We start from the raw sequence: 20,711 nt of genomic DNA, 5'->3' as shown, positions 1-20,711 counted from the left end.
CCACATATTAAACATGTAACCAAAATTGGATTTTATCATCTAAAAAATATAGCCAGAGTCCGCCCTATTCTCTCTCAGGCCAACACGGAGATGCTGATGCATGCTTTTATTACCAGTCGCATTGATTACTGTAATGCCCTGCTCTCTGGTCTCCCCAAAAAGAATATTTCACCTTTACAACTTTTGCAAAACTCTGCAGCTCGTGTGCTGACGAAGACCAGAGGGCGGGCCCACATTACACCGGTTTTAGAATCGCTGCACTGGCTCCCCGTGTGTTTCAGGATTGATTTTAAAGTTCTTTTACTGGTTTTTAAATGTCTTAATGGTCTCGGGCCTTCTTATCTCTCAGATCTGCTTTTACCATACGAACCCTCGCGGACCCTGAGGTCCTCTGGTACTGGCCTTTTGATCGTTCCTAAAGTCAGGACACATACTCACGGAGAGGCAGCTTTTCAGTGGTACGGTCCTCGTCTGTGGAACAGCCTGCCGGAGGAGCTCAGGGCCGCAGAGAACGTACATGTTTTTAAGAACAGGCTCAAGACCCACCTTTTTAATTTAGCTTTTACTTAACGTTTATTTATTTTATGCTTATTTATTCTATCCTGTTATTCTATTATTAATTTAGGCTTTACCTAATATTTATTGATTTTATTCTTATTCATTTTTTAATCTTCTTACTCTATTTATATTTATATTGTATCCCGTTCTTATTTATTTTATCGTTTTACCCTGTATATATCCTATTGTCATATCTCCAGTGTTTCCTCGGAGGGGGCTCTCTGCACCGGGGCTGTGATCGACCGTGGCTGCTGGGGCTCTGGGGGTCCTCTCAGCCTGGCTGGGGGGCTTCTTTGCCTCCCTCCTGCTGTGTGCCCAGCCTGGAGGCTGCGGTCTGTGACCGGCTCCCGGTGCAGACGGCTCCCTGTGATAGTGTTTCCTCACCGGGCTCATGTGAACCCAGCCCAATTTTACTCTTTAAGTGTGTGTGTGTGTGGGGGGGGGAGAAATGTGTGTATTCACATCATTTATGTTAATGAGAGTGTGGGGAGTGAGTTAGAGGGTGGGGTGGGCTGCTTTTAACCATGTAAAGCACTTTGTGCTACATTTTTTTTGTATGAAAAGTGCTTTATAAATAAAGACTGATTGATTGAAACACACGGGAGCATCCATTACAGGGAGAGTGCGAAGTTGTTCAGCCGCTGGTTTCCTCTTTCTGGCGCAAAGTGGGCCAAACATAAAGAAGAGAGACGGACTCGCGACAGAAAAGCTGATCATTAAGCAGTTTCATGATTGAAGTAGCAACAGCAGAGGGAGAGAGAGAGGCAGTCGCTCCATATATCGGTTGTTAAGCTTAACGTGGGAATGCTTTACAAACATTCAAAGATGAACTTACACACTAGCTTTACGTCTCTCTCAAATCATTGTTAGAAGTCCAGTCAAACAATGATTTATTGATTACACGTACGCGGGAGAGATCTGCAGCGCCAGTCACTTACAGAGATCTCAACAAGGAAGCAGACATCACACTATTTTTGTATATTAAGGTCCAGCCTCACAATACGTTAGCAGATAGGGCTGGGCCATATTATACCGTTCACGGTAATACCGGTATAATGTTAGGCAACGATAGGAAAATGAAATATCGCGATAGAATGGGAGTAAAACGCGCATGCGCAGTGCCTTTGTTTTCATACGCACATGGCCGATTGTTGAGTGAAACAGATGAACCAGAATTGGTTTGTAAAAATGGTGCAACTTCCGTGATGTGGAACTGGTTTGGTGTTTGTCCGTCAGATACACGACAAAGAAAATTTTTTTTGCAGAACATGCAAGCGGCCGTTGTTATTGTCGTATTTGTCGGACTAAGATGCTCTTAAATCTGGGAGTAATCTGGGTCCTAAACTCTGTACGCTTCAGGTCAAACAAACACTGCAGCATCACTGAGAGTTAAAAACTGTCTAAATTCGTTCATCTTTAATAAAACGATCAGCATTGCTGCTTTACCAGGTGTAACTATAAAGTTTAACTTCCAGCCATCCATGAAAACAAAAGTTATTACATTTAACGGAGTTAGAAGTTAGCAGGAAGCTAGCGGAAGTTAGCTCGCTAGTTTCGCTAGTTACCTAAGCATGATATAGCATGTTCTGACTGAGAGATTTCTGGAAACATTCAAACGTACAGCTCTGCTATCACTTCCAACATAAATGAAGACAGGAAACTAAACAGCAGTGACGTTTGTAGGGTTACTGAAGTTGGGCTAGCTGGTATATAATGATGTGCTACGTGATCGCTAGCGACACAGCTATGTTAGCATAACATAAACAGTGAAGCTGGAGGACGAACACTAACACTTTTCCACTTATAAAAGTTAACGTGAAGATTCCTGATGGTTAGAGACAAATGCAATCACATGGCAGGATGCTGTAAACGGACCAAACTACAGTCAGGAGAACAACTGAGATAATCCATCCACAATACGAGGTTAGTCATTAATATACTGCAACAACATGGGAATAGAGCAGCTGCCAGAGAATTCAACATTAATGAATCAATGGTACAGAAGTGGAGGAAGCAAGAAGAATGAGTTTAATAAAGTTTGATTTATCAGACTGCTTTGTTTCGCTTAATGTGCCTTATAATCCCGTGCACCTTATGGTCCGAAAAATGCGTACTGCACACTGCAGTTTAATGTTGCAAAGCACCTCTTTTTAACTTCAGTGGATATTATACATGGTTATGCTCAGGATATGTCAGCCCATTTCTACTGGAAATGCCTTTTGGTTAAACTTTCAGCAAGGAATTTGCATTTGCACTGTTACATTTTTATAAAGCTTTAATGTACATAAAGACCAGCTTCTTGTTTAAGTGAAAAAAATGGGAAGGTTGTCTTTTTGCGCTAGTAATGTTGTGGAGTTGTATTTTGTCTCGCATCAATTATATCGTCAGTTATATTGTTATCGCAAATTTTCAAATATATATCGTGATAAATATTTTTGGCCATATCGCCCTGCTCTATTAGCAGATATAATATACACCAGTTACAGTTAGACACATTTCCTTTTTTAACTCTCTTGACTTCTATAACAATTAAAAACCCTCTTCACGTCTCACACTCTGTGTGTTTCCTGCCGTTGTTTTCTCCTCATACATGTCTCTGAAACATCCTGTGCTCATCTCACTGAACAGGTGTACGGGCACTTTGCAGGCCAAATGTCTCTAATCTTTGCCCTAGAAACAAGTCTCATATTTATCTTTGTCTGGAAGCGTGTTTGACCCTCAAAAGACTCAATGCCATCTCTCATGAGCACATTTGCAATGTGTGTATGAAAATGAGTATAACTACTTACTGAGCAAAAGCTTTGCACAAAGTACCACTAATAAAAGCCCGGTAAGAAGAATGTGTTTCCCACAACTCACTGCCTCTGTTTGTATCTCTGTCACTGCAGGACCAACATGGAGCGAGAAGTCAGCGCTCTCAGGAGGCCGACAAACCTCACAGAAGAAAGGGAGAGAAAAAACACAGCTGTGACGAGTGTGGGAAGGATTTTACCGTAAAAGCTTCCCTAAAAATGCATCAGGTCATCCACACTGGAGAGAGACCGTTCAGCTGTGGAGACTGTGGAAAGTCTTTTACCCACTCTGGAAACTTAAAAACACACCAGGCCATCCACACTGGAGAGAGACCATTCAGCTGTGGAGACTGTGGAAAGTCTTTTACCCAGTCTGGAAACTTAAAATCACACCAGGCCATCCACACTGGAGAGAGACCGTTCAGCTGTGGAGACTGTGGAAAGTCTTTTACCCAGTCTGGAAACTTAAAATCACACCAGGCCATCCACACTGGAGAGAGACCGTTCAGCTGTGGAGACTGTGGAAAGTCTTTTACCCAGTCTGGAAGCTTAAGAAGCCACCAACTCATCCACACTGGAGAGAGACCGTTCAGCTGTGGAGACTGTGGAAAGTCGTTTACTCAGCCTAGAAGCTTAAAAACACACCAGCTCATCCACAGTGGAGTTAAAGCGTACAGCTGTGATCAGTGTGGCAGAGCTTTTAATCACAGTAGCAGCTTACAGAGCCATCTAGTTACCCACTCTGGAATTAAAGCATACAGCTGTGACATTTGTGGAAAAACCTTCAGCCTGAAAAAGAACCGAAATACACACCTACGCATGCACACCAGACATGATGTGTACAGCTGTGATCAGTGTGGTCAACTATGTTTATCAGGCGCACACTTACAACAACACATGTTTACCCACTCTGAGGAGAGACCTTATAAATGTGACTTGTGTGCGAAGACTTTTAAATCTCCACGATACCTGAAAGCACACCAAAAGATCCACACCAGAAAGACTCTACAAGTGCAGTTACTGTGAGGTATGTATTTATATTTTTATCTTGTCAACCCGACTGTTTGAAACGACTTGTGTTAGCATGTTAGCAATTTTACTGCATGGATAAACACCTCTGAATGATTATTCAGACTCTAATCACAGGTTTTTAGTGATAGTGTTTGAGGATTGTATTACCGTTATTGTAGCATTAAACTAGTATTAATTTAATGGTTTTACTCTTATCGTTTTTATAGCAATTTAAATTGAGCCGAGTGTGATAATGTAAACAGTAAAATGTAATTGGACTTTGGCAGAGATGCTCTTTATTTCGGGCAACGTTCAGGGTGAAAATGTTGAAGGACTGACTTTTACACTGTGTTTGTGTCTTTGTTTAGAAGCAGAGCGACACAGATGGATCCAGTTCTCAACCCTGTCATCACTGTGGAAAAACTTTCAGTCATCGAAGGACTCTGAAAATACATCAACATAGACACACTGGAGACAAAATGAACTACTGTAAAGAATGTGGGAGAAGCTTCACCACTTCAACGGACTTCAAACAATATGAACTCTTTCACAGTGGGGTTAAAAAGCACGTCTACGATCAGTGTGGGTCATCCTTCATCAGTGCACATCAACTTCAAAAGAGAGTCCACACATGAGAGAAACCATACAAGTGCAGACACTGTGACAAAACCCTTTCACAATCATGTGATCACACTAAGCATGAACGCAGACACATGAAAGAGAACTTCATCTGTGAGAGAGTTTGAGTAATCTCAGTTCATACTCCACTCACAAACGATTCCATGTTACGAATAACCTGTTACATCTTGATTCCTGCTTTTAAGTAAATCTTGTAAACAGTACATTTGCATAACGACTGAAACCAGTCCAATGAATGAACAATGGGCTGTGAGGTCAATTTCTTGATCATTAATAAGCAAATTCTTATGACCATTGATCAGCAAACCTGGGTTAATAGCCATGAGTACCTGTCACAGAGTAAAGATTTGCATAATGATTATGAAGGAACTTGTTTTACTGTTACAATGTTCAAAAACATTTACTGAATTATCTCCTCTGTGCAAACATCAGCCTAATCATGCAGGACTGAAATCATTGCCATCTCTGGATCACAGTGAATCTGAAGAGACAGAAAGATCCTCTTCTGGTTTCAGGGTCAGACTTAAACCCTTGAGATCAGACTCCAGAGTTCAGGTAGAGTCTCCTGATCTGATGAGGCAGCTATGAATGAAAATGTTCTGCCGGAGGTTTCTTCCTGTTAAAAGGGAGTTTTTCCTTCCCACTGTCGCCAAAGTGCTTGCACATAGAGGGTCATATGATTGTTGGGCTTTTCTCTGTATCTACTGTACAATATAAAGCGCCTTGAGGAGACTTTTGTTGTGATTTGGCGCTAATGGTTTTAATTTTTAAAAAAAAGAGGCAAAAATTAATTTGTTTCTTTATTCAACTTTTGAACAGTGCGACTCAGTCAGTACATATTCAGTAAATGCAAATTATTTACATGGCAGTGTGTTAGAGTTTGTATTGTTGATTGTCTTTTATGCTTAGAAACATTTACTCACATATTCTTAGAAGTATATAATCATTTGTAGATTGAAAGAATGTCTCATCCTAAGAGGTCTGTAACAACTCTGTGTAGCATGAAGAGAGGAGAGATCGTATCTTCCCTTGCTGATTTATGGTGGGATTAACATAGCTATGTCTGTTCTAGTCTGAGTGCTTTTCTGTTTAGATGAACTGCTGGACTTCCTTACCGGGGGGGTCTAGTCTACCCTCTTCCTGACCAAGGATGTTTGCTTGTGTGCTTTTATGACCCTTTGATCAGCAGTACCTCACACACACACACACGCCCACATACACGCACACACACCCACATACACAGGCAAGGTACTCTTTGTGTGTATGTAGACGTCATATGTTAATGAACCTATGCATATTCATGTAACCTCAATAAAAGGACAGTGGTATGGGAGGACGGAGAGAGTGACTGGGGTCAAGCGAAGGGACGGCGCTTTGTCCGGTTCTCTCCCGTGCACGAGTACCATGAAGAAGCTTGCCTACTGGTGTGTTGCTTTGCAATGTAATTATATTGTCTTCAACGTTCCAGCGAATAGGTTTATACTCTAAAACCTATCACAGTGCACTACAGGCATAAATCTAGACCCCTAGATAAAACATTATTGCATTATAGCAGTGACAAACCCCTCCACAGTAGCAGGTGGGGTTTTTCTTTTTTTGAGGCTCCTTTTACCTGTCACTACGGATGGTCTGTTTATGTTTTGATCAAGAGCCTTTTTTTGGGCAGTTGAAGAGGAGAAGTCTATCTTGTGGCCAACCTCTGGCTGTATCTTGGTCACATTACCCAGCAAAACCCAGTATGCAGGTTCATCTGTAACAGTCCTTGTGCCACAGATCAACACTGTTGCTTCTACATTAAACAGAAGAGCAGCGACGTGGGTGCAGGTCTCTGCGACTCCGGCCATACAGGTGCAGCGGGCGGCTTCAACCTTCCCTGTGATGCTCACAGTGACCCATGGCTGCAATGCTGGTTCATTCAGTCTTTGAGAGTGCAGGACCTGAAACACACACAGACAAAGTTCATTTAAAGACAAGAACTATGATCCAAGGCCGACACAAATGTGTTTTATCTACTTTATCATAAATGTAACAAAGTGTTTAGAAAGTTAGCACATACATGCAATATTTCATTTTTTTAAGCATCGATCTATATAATGCTGCATGTTATATTCTAAATCTGCCTGTTCTCTGTCAGAAACCTGCCTGCAGAAAATGAACCTAAAGTATGTAATGCAAGGATGTCATCACTTTAGAGATGGAGAAAGCATAAAATGACAATTATGAATCACTTAATATGATAGGGAGATTCTGCAGGTCAGTAATCAAAGTATAAAACTAAAATAAAATGTATTTTTAGTGACACAGGATACAAATATGGAAGCAAGATGTGTAATTAGAATTATTTAGAATAAATATGAATAAATTATTGCAATTTCTTTAACCATAAAGAATAACTAAATCCTTCAGGACAATGTCACATCAGTGCACTGAATTCACTATGTTATCCCTCTAACAGCCTCCACATGTTCTCACTGTAATTTCCCCTCATGAATGAATTTATGCTGCACTAATCTGAATGTTCGGGGAAATTCAAACGCATTTTACTTGCAGTACTCGAGCTGACTTACCTTTGTTTGAATGACGACTTGTACGCGCTGACTCCACAGACAAGGTACGAAAATATATCCGGCTACGTCAATAGCGGTTGGTCTTCAGGGTTTCTACTCCACGGCCGTATTTCATACGGGTCCACATTTCCAATGCACGCTATTTTCTACAAGTACCGCTGCTTCGCCTCTGGACGCAATCGGTCTCTATACAGTCCATTCGCTCCCACAATGCATTGCGGCGTGACGTCAACTCCAAAGCCCTATCCTCATAGTTGTGAAGCGAGGAGGGGGCTCCTGTGGGTGAAGTCTTTGATAGCATCGATGGCTCTGTTGTGGGGGGAGTGGGGAAGGTGGGGGGATGAGTGACCAAAGGCTGTGTCCGAATTCAGGGGAAGGATGTTCATAAGGACACTACCTACCTACGTCACAAGGTAGTGTCCTTAGACGGACGGGTAGTCAGGAAGTGAGCGGCTGTGGACAGCCCCCTTTTTTTCTCCATAGAAACTTTATTGAACAAACAATGAGTATCCAACATAACAGATGGGCTGTGGACTAGTGATGGTAAATTTGATTCTTTTTATTGAATCGAGTTTTAATGAGTCACTCAACAAAGTGAATCGGGTTTTTTGAGTCATTTGATTCACTGAGTCAGTTGACCAGAGAGTGCAAAAAAATCTACATTTTCACTCAAACTTAATTTGTTTCTCTTTTCATGTAAATCCCACTGCTAAGAAGAATGATTCTAAAAAAACAACAACTATTTTATAGAGCAAAAACATTTCTAAAATTAAGCAATTTCCTATCAAAATTGCTTAATAAACATTTATTTTGTTTATTTTTATTTTATTAGTATTTTCCTTAAATGTGTTAAATATATGTTTTCTCATCTAAATGTCCACTGCGCTGTGAGCCAGGGGGCGGTAATGCGCCTTAACATTGGTTGCCAACCAAGAAGAAGAAGAAGCTGTGAGCCAGGAGGGAGGGGGTGAGTGAGTGAGTGATTCGTTCGTTCGCTCTATGATTCAGCACAGGAGGGAGGGGGTGAGTGAGTCCTGAGTGATTCGTTCGCTCTTTGATTCAGCACAGGAGGGAGGGGGTGAGTGAGTCCTGAGTGATTCGCTTACGCTTACGATTCAGCACAGGAAGGGAGGGGGTGAGTAGCTCAAATGTGTTGTTAGTATGTTACATCAGCTACAATGTTTTACCTACACTAGATTTTTAAAAGCAATAACAGAATTAGCAGAAGAGCAAATATTTTTAAGTATACAGGCAACAAAGTTGTAATCAGCTTGACCTAAGGGAACAAACTGCTACATTTACTGCCAGCGCCTTGAGGCGACTTTTGTTGTGATTTGGCGCTATATAAATAAAATTGAATTGAATGTTAGCAGAGTGATGCTACTGTGAACCGAGGAGCTATTTTCTTGATGTGAGCTTCTATTCAGGGTTTTTTCTTCCAGTTCAGAGCAGAAATGCTTTTGTTAAGAAACTGGCTGTTGTCCCCCCCGCAATTTTAATTATAAGCTATATATATTTCTACTAAGCGAATTAGTTTGCTAACAGAAACAGGGATGAGTCAGTGAGTCAGTTGGGCTTGTGAATCATGATTCACGAGTCAGTAAAGTGATTCTCAAGTATTGAACGATTCGTTCACGAATCGAACATCACTACTGTGGACAGCCTCCTAGCCTTCAACTCCGCCCTTACTTGCGTTTTTTTCTAGTCGCTAGCACCACAGTGCGAAAACTTCAAAATGGACCCAGAAATGTCGCTCCGTTTTAATTTTAATTCTCGAGGAGCTAGAGAAACCTTATCGTCGTCGCCCACACGTTTTGTACCTTAGGCTCATCAGAGACAATCATATCCAGGTAAAATAATTAAGTGTGCCTATGCCAAAAGGCACACTTATTACTATTGCTCGGATTTATTATTCTTATTATTATTATTATTATTATTTTCCTTTTTCAGCCTGAAATTTCCGCGCGTAACTCATCCCACAGTTTTGACACAAGCTTCATATATGTTATATCATTTTGTGCGGCTGGATCAGGAATGGTGTGCTATGACTTTTGGTGTTTATTACTTCTATAGTTTTTTAAATATGAATATTTTAATGCAAGTTTTTTCCCATTGAAATGAATGGGACGGAAAGTGAAACTTAACTTGAAACGAAAGTGAAACTTAATTTGTGGAGTGTTGGCTCACTCACTTCATTTGTGGTGTGTTGGCTCACTCTAGTGGTATGCCAGCAGTAGTACGGCCTGTCTACCCTTATTTGGATTTTTTTTTTGGAGCCGTATGAATGGCAAACTACACTCATTGGCAGCGGCATAGGCACACTTAAAATTTCTTCAGAAATTTTCACTTTCTAGTTTCCTTTAATCTTTTAGGAATTACTTAGCTAATTACACGGATAATTGAATTATTGCCAGCGTTGTGCCAAAAAAGTGTTCGCCTGCCAAAACTGATTTCCAATGTTTCCGTGTGTGTATGTGTAATATCTTTATGTATGTTGGTAAACAGGTGAACATGGTTTACAAAAGGGTTTTATATATACAGTAATTACCTGTTGTTCAAGTATCTTTATAACTCTGGTTATAATGTAGGTACAAGGGTGTAGATTTGGTTGTGGCATTGGTGGGGACGGATGATTCAACCATCGACCCCTGCCCCGTTTCTTATTTTTTCCTTTTTGTTTTTGTGAACTATATAATGTTAAATTACTATTAAACAAATGACTGACTAAGTATTTCAGGCTTTAGTTTACTTCAGCCATATGCCATATAAATCAGGTATCATACAAAAGTAAAAATAGCTTCAAATACAGTCATGACAATAAAAGAATATGACTTTAAGGACTTAACAACATTACTTCAGTTATAGTGCACCAACATCTCTGACACATTAGCACTAAGGGAGCACTGAATGATCTGGTGCTCCCAGAGTAACAGATCTCTCTGCAACATTATGCAACATTTTAGGCACTACTGCCCTCTATCAGATAGGGGGCTGGGATGTTTTATTCTAAACATGAACTACTGTTACAGCAACAGACATGGGGTCCGTTCTTCGTACCTCGCTTACTACATCCAAGATCAAATGACACATCCAAGATCAAATCATCGCACCAACTTTGAGCTCGCTATTCCGGTTCTCCGAACACACCTGTTGTTGACGATTAGTACAGCTGGATGAAGTAATGTGAGATCACTGGGTGGCTTATATGGGGCTACGCATCGATAGTAGAAACATTGATCGGCAACCCTTTGATTGGTCGGGAAAATGTCGTTCATAACAGCAACCAAGAAAAGGGCAGAGCAAAAAAAGACAGGTGGTGGTCCTGCACCCCCTCGTCAACAAGTTGGTTAAGTAAATAATACCCTCACGGGAAAATCGATATCTCTCTATGAGCACACTGTCGCGCTGAGCTAAAGGATCCTGTCTATCCCGCAATATACGCTGAATTCTGAAAACTCTCCTTATCAATCTTGCATCTTCCGCAATGGGTGGCTCGCGTACAAACGGACAGGACATGGCTGCGACAGGCTTCCCAAATCCACCTTTGCTTTTATAGCCGTGGTCTCTCATCTTGATTACACGAAGTAATTTACTATTACTACTCTAAAATATGAATTACATCTGAAATAATCAAATACATGAAATAGAATGATTAATAGTACATTTCCCTTTTTTTAGGAAATGACCTGTATGTATCTGTATGAAATCAATAAAAGAATCAAATACTGCATTATCTTTAGTTACATTGATAATATTTAGTTATGGAAAAACAGTGGGAAAATATCGCTGTTGCTTTCGTATAAATGAAGCGGACATACCTGAGTGGCCGCGATCTAATCCTGTTTACATAAAGTAAATCGTCAAGAATCAAATCCAGCTAACTTACTTAGCGAGGTACGAAGAACGGACCCCTGGACTACATGCCCCACAAAACAAACACATGCCTGCTCCTCTTGTTAGCTGAAATGAACTGCTGGCATATTGGTTTTACATCTATACTGTCCAGTCTCTCCTGGTGGACATGGCATCACATTATTCATGGTTACATACAATTTTAGACTGATGTGGACCAAGCCTAGCACCTACTTGCCAACCTTGAGATCTCAGAATTAGGGAGACATTCAAAGGGGCTGGGGGGAAATACATGTACATATATATACAAAAAACTTGAATCTTACAGTGTTTATTTATAAAATAAGATAAAATAAGTTAAATGTCACCGTTATTATTGTCCGGCCGGAAACAGGCCGGGGGTGTCCAAATTCAGAGGCTGCGCCCACCTGAGGACCCGGCCTTTGTGGTCTAAGTGAGCCGGGTCCTCCGAAAGCCAGAATCAGAATCAGAATCAGAATCAGAATACTTTATTAATCCCTGGGGGAAATTATTTTTTGTTACAGTGCTCCATTTTAAACCAACATTAAGACAAGACAGACAATACACTAACTAAGAATAGTACAATATATACATATATACACTAGGGGTGCAACGATACACAAAATTCACGGTTCGGTTCGGTTCGATACTTTGGTGTCACGGTTCGATATTTTTTCGATACAAAAAAATGTTCATGCATTTTTAATTTGTCATTTATTAAAATTATAAATATATATTTTAACTCAAAAGTACAGTTTTTAAATTTAACCCTAACCCTTGTGCGTGTTTTTTTATTTTGACAGCGAATGCGCACCTGCGGAACCACTTATGTGCAGCCCTGGTTATTTAGCTCATCATATTGCAGCCACAGAAAATTCTTTTGTCCATGAACCATAAAGCTGCACTTTCTTTTTGCCTTATAGTCTGATTTGTCATAACTTCTCCGTTTTGTGGTAAGCTTTTCTTTGGCTGTCACTTCTTCACCCTGACCTGTCTTATTTGGCTCAGCAGAACTGAAATGCTTTTACACGCTCACTCACATAAGCTCAGCGATTCTCTGCGCGATCAACCTCTCACATGTTTAAGCTGCGGGAGATTTCACTTGTCATGTTTGCATAGTAAGCTAACGATTAATAAGACGATGTCAGAGGAATTGGTGCACAAATTATCATCACTCACAGATCAGTGCTGTCGCTCTCTATACACAGTTCGCACGATTGCAAAGTGAAAGCAAAAAACAAGCGCAAATTCAAACGCGACTTCAATATGTCACATATTGACAGTGGCTCACAGATGCCAATGACATAATTACCCAGCTACATTTCTGAAAGAATGAAAAAGCATTGACATATATTTTTCCTACAATAGCCCGACGGGCAGGGAAGAGATAGATTTGGTAGCCCGACTGAAAAAATCGCTAGCTCCGGGACGTCGGGCTAGCGATATTGCAAGCCCTGTATCTGATTGAGGAATCACTCATCTTTGGAAAAGAGAGTTTATTACAGAGAAATGGCTCTTTCCAAAATAAAAGCTATACTATCCGCTTCTTCTGGCCTATATTCTCAGCAGCATAAGGAGAATCATGTGCTAACAGCTGTCTAAATGACTCGGCTAAAGTTAGTAGCATGCTTGCTTTTTTTTGTCTGCTTCCACTTGTCTTTGCACTAGGATGATGTCGGCGTAAATGTGCAGTCATATTCGTTGTGTTCCCACTAGTGCTTTCAGGTTAATCTCGTTGAAATGACCTTAACGCCACAACACGGCAAATCTCCGTTAACGAGCTACCGCCGATCGCTCCGTGCATGGGGCTAGACGGCAAACACGTTAACGAGCTAACTGCGCTAACACACTAGTTCACACCAATGTAATTGAGCATTGCATGGCACATCCAACATACTGTTTTTACTTTAGTCCATGACTCGCTTACCTTCAGGGTCATACGTCACATGAAAACCAAAATAATTCCAAACGCCAGATCTGAATGTTGCAAGTAGAGCTTAACTTCTGTCTCGCTAGCTTGCCCTGCGCTCTTCCTTCTGACTATGCTGTCTGTGTTGAGTGCTCAGTGGATCTGCGCTCGACAGTGCAGCCTAGGCGGAGTAGTCGAACACAGATTCACTGAGCGCTCAACACAGACAGCATCGTCAGAAGGAAAGTTGATAAAATAAATTACAAATGTTGTATTGTTCGATACATATGCGTACCGAACCGAAAGCACTGTATCGAACGGTTCAATATCGATACGAATATCGTTGCACCCCTAATATACACATACATACTTCACTCATAAATAAATAGTTGGAAAAGAAACATGTGTAGTTGTAGCAGCAAACAGTGTGTTAAGTGGATGCGTTGTACAGGGAGATGGCCACAGGCAGGAATGATTTCCTGTGTCGTTCAGTGGTGCTTTTCGGTAATCTCAGTCTCTCACTGAACGTGCTCCTGTGACTGACCAGCATGTCATGGAGTGGGTGGGAGGTGTTATCCAACATTGTCTTTATCTTGGACAGCATCCGCCTCTCCGACACCACCTTGAGGGTGTCAAGCTCCATCCCCACAACATTACTGGCCTTACGGATTAGTTTATTAAGTCTGTTGGCATCTGCGACCCTCAGCATTTTCTGGCATATGTTGAAGGACCTCAGTCGCCTCAAAAAATAGAGACGACTCTGGCCCTTCCTGTAAAGTGCTGTGGTGTTTTTAGCCCAGTCCAGTTTATTGTCAATGTGTACTCCAAGGTATTTATAGTCCTCCACGATGTCAACACTGACCCCCTGGATTGAAACAGGGGTCAAGTGTTTCCTGGTCTTCCTGAAGTCCACGATCAGTTCCTTGGTCTTTGCCACGTTGAGCTGCAGATGATTCTGCTCACACCACGTGACAAAGGAGTCGACCACAGCCCGGTACTCTGTCTCATCATCCCTGCTGATGCATCCAACCACCGCAGAGTCATCAGAAAACTTCTGAAGATGGCAGGTCTCTGTGCAGTGGCTGAAATCTGTGGTGTAGAGGGTGAAGAGGAAGGGGGAGAGGACAGTCCCCTGTGGTGCCCCTGTGTTGCTGATCACCTTGTCAGACACACACTGTGTGAGACGTACATATTGTGGTCTTCCTGTCAGGTAATCAACAATCCAGGACACCAGAGAAGCATCCACCTGCATCGCTGCTAACTTATCACCCAGGAGGGTCGGCCTGATGGTGTTGAAAGCACTGGAAAAGTCAAAAAACATGACCCTCACAGTGCTCGCCGGCTGGTCCAGATGGGTGTAGACACGATTGAGCAGGTAGATGATGGCGTCCTCAGTTCCGAGACGAGGCTGATAAGCGAACTGAAGGGGATCCAGATGTGGTCTTACAATGGGTCGCAGCTGGTCCAGGATGAGCCTTTCCAGGGTCTTCATGATGTGGGAGGTCAGTGCCACGGGCCTGTAATCCTGGGGGCCACTGGGACGTGGCGTCTTTGGTACAGGGACGAGGCATGATGTCTTCCACATCACTGGGACCCTCTGCAGACTCAGACTCAGCATAAACAGTTTATGAAAGACTCCACACAGCTGGGGGGCACAGGTCTTGAGGACGAGGGGACTCACTCCATCTGGTCCAGCAGACTTGCCTGAGTGAAGTCTCCTCATTTGCATCTCAACCTGGTATTGAGTGAAGGTGATGGGTGGGGGAGGGGTGTCAGGAATCTCAAGGGAGGCAACATGTGAAGAGAGAGGCTGGCACAGTGGTGTGGCTCTGGATTCCAGGCTGACTACAGGTGAGGTTGTGGGGGTGGGAGCAGACACTGTGGTGTCGAATCTATTGAAAAACAGATTCAACTCATTGGCTCTATTCTCACCTCCCTCAGCTCCCCTGCTGTTGGTTGGCCTGAATCCAGTGATGGTCTTCATGCCCCTCCACACCTCTCTCATGCTGTTCTGCTGGAGTTTCCACTCCAGCTTCCTCCTGTAATTGTCCTTAGCCTCTCTGATCTTGTCCTTTAGTAACACCTGGATCTTCCTCACCTCCTCTTTGTTGCCCCCTCTGAAAGCCCTCTTCTTGTTGTTGAGGAGGGCTTTGATGTCCTTAGTCACCCACGGCTTGTTATTTGGGTAACAATGAACAGTCTGAGCTGGAACAATGGAGTCGGTGCAGAAAGTTATGTAGTCTGTGATACACTCAGTAAGCCCATTGATGTCCTCGGCGTGAGGCTCACAGAGTGTTTCCCAGTCGGTCACCTCGAAACAGCCCTGTAGTTCTGCTAAGGCCTCCTCTGACCACCTCCTAACAGTCCTGGTGGTCACAGGTTCCCTCCTCACAATTGGCACATAGCGGGGGGTGAGGTGAATCAGGTTATGATCTGACCTACCAAGTGGGGGGAGGGAGGAGGAGCTGTATGCATCCTTGACGTTAGCATACAGCAAGTCTAAAGTTTTCTCTCCCCTGGTGGGACAGTCCACATATTGTTTGAATGTTGTTAGTGTATTGTCCAGTGAAACATGGTTGAAGTCACCCGAGATCACAATAAAGGCACTCGGGTGCTGAGTCTGTAACCGAGCTATGGCAGAGTGGATAGTGTCACATGCAGCTGTGGGGTTAGCAGAGGGGGGTACATAAACAGCCACCAAGATGACGTGAGAGAATTCCCTGGGTAAATAATACGGCCTGAGTCCAACAGCACACAGTTCAGTGTCCGGGCAACAAATCTTTTCTTTGATTGTTATGTTGGCAGGGTTACACCACCGGTTGTTAACTAGAACAGCAAGCCCACCTCCTTTCCGCTTACCGCTAGCGATGCTGTCCCTGTCCGCCCGAACAGTGTGGAAGCCGTCCACGGAAGCATTCTCATCGGGAATGTCCTGGTGCAGCCATGATTCGGTGAAACACATCAGGCTACACTCTCGGTATTCCCTCTGACTCCGTACCAGTGCTGAGAGCTCGTCGATTTTAATTGCCAACGATCGCACATTACCCATCACGATAGACGGCAGACACGGTTTAAACCTCCTCCTCGCTTCGAGCCTCCGCTGTCTCACCGTCACCTTTTTTCTTCTCTTCTGTCCTTGACCTCTGCATCCCCGATGTGTTTTCCTCCAAATTTCAGCTGGTACTTCTGCGGGCCTGGCTAGCGAGCCGGCCGGCATCAGGGCGATCAGCTGATCTCTGGAGTAAACAGTCCGTGAGTGTAAGAGATGTGCCGCGGTCCCGTTCCTTGATAAAAGTAACAGTTCCACGGCCAGCAGAAGAACAAAAACTCTCTCAATCCACATGATTGAGTAAGAGATAGAAAACGGAGGAAAATACAAGTCAGAAAAAAAAAAAAAAGAATACGTAAGAAAAAAGAGCTAAACTAAGAGAAAAGCAGGAGCGACTGTAACAGGCTGCACGCTGGTTGGCGCATGCGCATGCGCACGCGCACAGGTAGACCGGAAATGACCGGAAACTGTGAAATTGGACGGTCTAGCCTTCAGAATTACGTCACCTGCCGTCTGCTCCTTGCTGTCTAAAATATAACCGGACGCTGGCGTAGATGGTCGAATAAACTGCTGTTTTCACACAGCAGTTTATTCAGCTGTGTGAGAACCCGGAGTGTTGCCCTATCATATATGTATGTGCTCTTAATCTGAAAGGTATAAATACGGAAGTGTGTGTGCAATAAATGATGGCGCAGAGGAAGGCGTGTGCCTCTGATGTAAAACTCTAACAACGTGTGTGTGGTTTATTCCTCCGTGAGATATGCGAGTTACCACGGTATTTCTGCCCTAAAAAATGGAACCTCCAACACGGAGGAATCCTCCCGAGGGATTAATAAAGTTTTATTTAATCTAATTTAATCTAATAACTTTAGTCTCAGCCAAAACGATTTACTCACCAACAAATAAAACACAACTAAAGCACTGAAAAAGGCCAAACAATAACACGTTTAAGTTATTTAACGTTTACACAGCTACATTCTCGCCTGAAAATGTGTTAAAAGTTTATTTTGCGACCCAGAAAGAGTAATAAGAGTAATATTAAAACTAAGTAGCTGCAGTAATAGTAGCCATTGTTGGAAACTGGAATTGGCTGGGCCGGTCTGGGATATGGTTTTCAGTTTTGTTGTCCGGGTGGAAAATCAGGAGAAATTGGGGGGAGAATGGTCGCCCCGGGAGATTTTCGGGAGGGGCACTGAAATTCGGGATTTCTCGGAAAAATCGTGAGTGTTGGTATGTATGGCCTAGCGTAGCCTGTAATGTTATTGTGACGGACACATTATATGAGTGAACTTGACTTTAAGTGACTTACAGGTTTCTTTGAAAAACAATTTCTTATATCCAGGATCTTTTTGCTGCCATCCTCCTCTCCTCCTGGCAGCGCAGGTTTGCCGCTGCTGAAACTAAACAGAGCTCCCTGAAAGGCTCAGCCAATCACATTGGCCATATTTGTCACATGACGTAGGACTCCAGTAGAGAACATAATTTAACTCTTTCTGCACCGCTCGCTGAATGAGACCCTGACAGATCGTTTTTTTCTTACTATCGGGTTTGTTTTTCTTTACTCGAAGAGATCAAATTATTGGTGGGGACATGTCCCTTCCATCCATGCCAAATCTACGCCCTTGAGTGATGGCCAAATGAAGCTTTCTGAAGCACTGAGGCTTGTATTGAAAAACAGTTCATTACTCGAAGCTTTTCAACACAGTCCTCTCTGGTGACATCTGGTGGCCAAAAATATGAAGAGCAGCTTGAATCCACAAAATAAAACCAACTGCTTCATTATGATTGCCCACTCACTCTACAGAGTGGAATTCTGTGTGATATTGGGCCACCGTTGTGTTGCTTTGAACGTCTATTTTTTGGGGTTAAAAATGTGGTTTATTTGTTTAATAAATAATTTTGACCAGCAAATTTTCCTTGTTTAAACATGCACCATTGTGTGGTCTTTCTTTGCTTTTCACTTCTTGATGTTGGTAAATACAATAATTGGAAAACACCACTGTAGCGAACCCCCCCCGAATGAAGGATGACACTTTACTGATGACGTTTTGAAGGTTTAATGGCAGTAAACCATCAATCTCACCGTAAGAGCTGGGGATGTATACATAGAAACAGCGTGTAAGCAAAATAATCCACACTCTTACAATCGTAAACCTTATAACATGAAGTTCATTTCAACGTAACATTTAACAAATGTAGCGACTGTCACAAAAACATCTAAACGTCTCCTTATTTACATCATAACCATACCTTGTGCCTCTATCAAGGGGGGCTGCTAATGACAAAAGAAATCACCATAGGCTCCGTTAAGCCATCACTTTTCTAAACTCCCGCGACTGCTGCTGAAAACTGCGCCAAAAACAGTTTTGAATTTGAATTTGATTTGAAATTTTTTTTACAGGAAATCGTCCCATCAAAATAAAAGCTTCTACACACGGACAGGAAGTTGGTAGTAGAAAACAGGAATGAGTGCCAAAATAAGGTGCAAGGAAAGGCATTCAGGGTTATTTACAACCACGTTACATATAATATACATATAATAATGTACAACACATTATGGAGTATGCTTCTGCTGTGAGGTCCTGCCTCCATGCACTTGTGAAATTAATCGCAAGATGGGTGTATTTATCAATAATATTATATTAGGGAAATTTTCCTATAAATATTTCTGACCTGGGGGTAGAATTGATTGTGAAAGGGAAAATGCATTTGAACTTGCAAACTAAAACCATGATGCATTTAAGGTAACCCTTTTTCATTTTTATTTAAGAAGAGAATTTGTTCCACTGTACGATGGCTGAAACTGTTCCTTTTCGTGGAGATAATTTCTCCTGCCTTAAGGAAAATCCCTTCACGTTGCACAGAAGAGGCTGGAGTGCAGAGAAACTGGTAGAGATGCAGTTATACAGTCTACCTGGGCCCCACAAACTATCAGCTAAAGAGAATAAATACATTAAATTGCTGCACATTTGGCAGACTAACATTTTAAGATTAATTGAAAAATAAAATATATATTTTAACATTAAATGTAACGAGTCAAATGGAAGTTTTTCCAAAGATATTTGATGATATTTATATTATGAAAAACAGATTTTTGGCATTTTGAGTTTTTCCCGTTTTCAGATAAAATAAACACGCACAAAACAAAAGCAAACAGCCAGAACACAAAGCTGGAAAACCCACCGAATGACCAAAATCTACTCAAAATACTCCCACACAACAGAACCTCCTCTCCTCCTCGCTGGCTCCATGTCTCTCAGTAGAAAAATCAGTGGTTTGCTACCTGTCACCACCAAAACACTCCACAAATCCTGCGAAAGATTCACTTCCTTATAAAGCATTGAACGAGACACCGAAGCAGTCACGTTCTAAACGACGCTTCGGACGTCACTGATCACGTGACTCTGGCCAAACGAATCAAGCTTCGACACAGAGCTTCTGAAGCAGTGTGTTGATTTTTTTGACACACGCACCGGAGCGTCAGCTTCAAGCGGACCATCACTACAAACTATACCACTACCAACGTTTCCCTCATCTGTTTCCTGGGTATTTTTGAAAACGCAGATTTTTCTATGCGTTTGCACCTTTCGTCCACGCGTAAATGGCGTTTTCGGGCACTGAAAAACGCCCGCCAGGGTGGATACTTTCGAAAAGTCCGTTTTGACTATTTTGAAATCTCCGTTTTCAAAATACCCGTGTACGTGTGGACGTTGCCACAGCTTCATCACGGAGTTTCTCTCGGTTTGTGGACTCATCTAAAGGTAAGCACCGAGCTAACTTTACTGTGAGCAGGGCTCTAGACTAACTTTTTGACACGAGCGCACCGGTACGCCTAACTTGAAAAATTTAGGCATACTGGCACAAAAGTTAGGCGCACTCAAATTTTTCAACCGCATCGCTTAACACCGCAGTTATACATGTACACTTTCTTTGGGGGGGAGTCCATACAGACAATATTCATTTCTAAATTATTAACTAACAAACTTGTGCTTAAAGTGCTTTGTCAATATTGTAGAAAATGTTAAACTTAATCATCATTTCGGCTCCTCTGACGACCTGTTTGCTGCTGTCTGCTGCTGAAAGGCAGTGGGGAGAGGGGACACTTGGGCAGTGCATTTATTGCAGCATATAATGTGTTTCCTGGATACACTGTGCTTTTTCCGAGCACTGGCTATGAATTTCAGAAGGATCAGGCCTTAACTTAACAAAAAAGTTATCTCCAACGGGAGATCGAGAGACCAGTGTCAGAGTGCTAAATTCGGAGCTGCTCGCTTAAAGGAGAAATCAACAATATTCAACATATGGACACCACG

The 20,711-nt window shown here is 42.4% G+C and overlaps 2 protein-coding genes across 2 annotated transcripts in view; one reads left to right on the top strand and one right to left on the bottom strand.

The window, feature by feature from the left end:
* LOC120746943 (gastrula zinc finger protein XlCGF8.2DB-like) overlaps positions 1-5,691 on the top strand; it is a 29,828-nt gene extending 24,137 nt beyond the window's left edge. Inside the window, exons 2-3 of the mRNA XM_040052529.1 lie at positions 3,447-4,377; positions 4,730-5,691. Coding sequence (XP_039908463.1) covers positions 3,447-4,376 — 930 coding nt within the window. The 3' untranslated portion in view covers position 4,377; positions 4,730-5,691. The remainder of the gene's footprint in view (positions 1-3,446; positions 4,378-4,729) is intronic.
* LOC120746939 (gastrula zinc finger protein XlCGF8.2DB-like) overlaps positions 1-20,711 on the bottom strand; it is a 175,440-nt gene that overhangs the window by 100,955 nt on the left and 53,774 nt on the right. The gene's annotated exons all lie outside the window — the stretch shown is intronic.

This window comes from Simochromis diagramma, unplaced genomic scaffold, assembly GCF_900408965.1.
Source record: "Simochromis diagramma unplaced genomic scaffold, fSimDia1.1 OVJJ01000606.1, whole genome shotgun sequence".
In the NCBI taxonomy this organism is placed as follows: Eukaryota; Metazoa; Chordata; class Actinopteri; order Cichliformes; family Cichlidae; genus Simochromis; species Simochromis diagramma.
The sequence above is the reverse complement of the archived record's forward strand: the minus strand, read 5'-3'. Positions and strand labels throughout refer to the sequence as shown.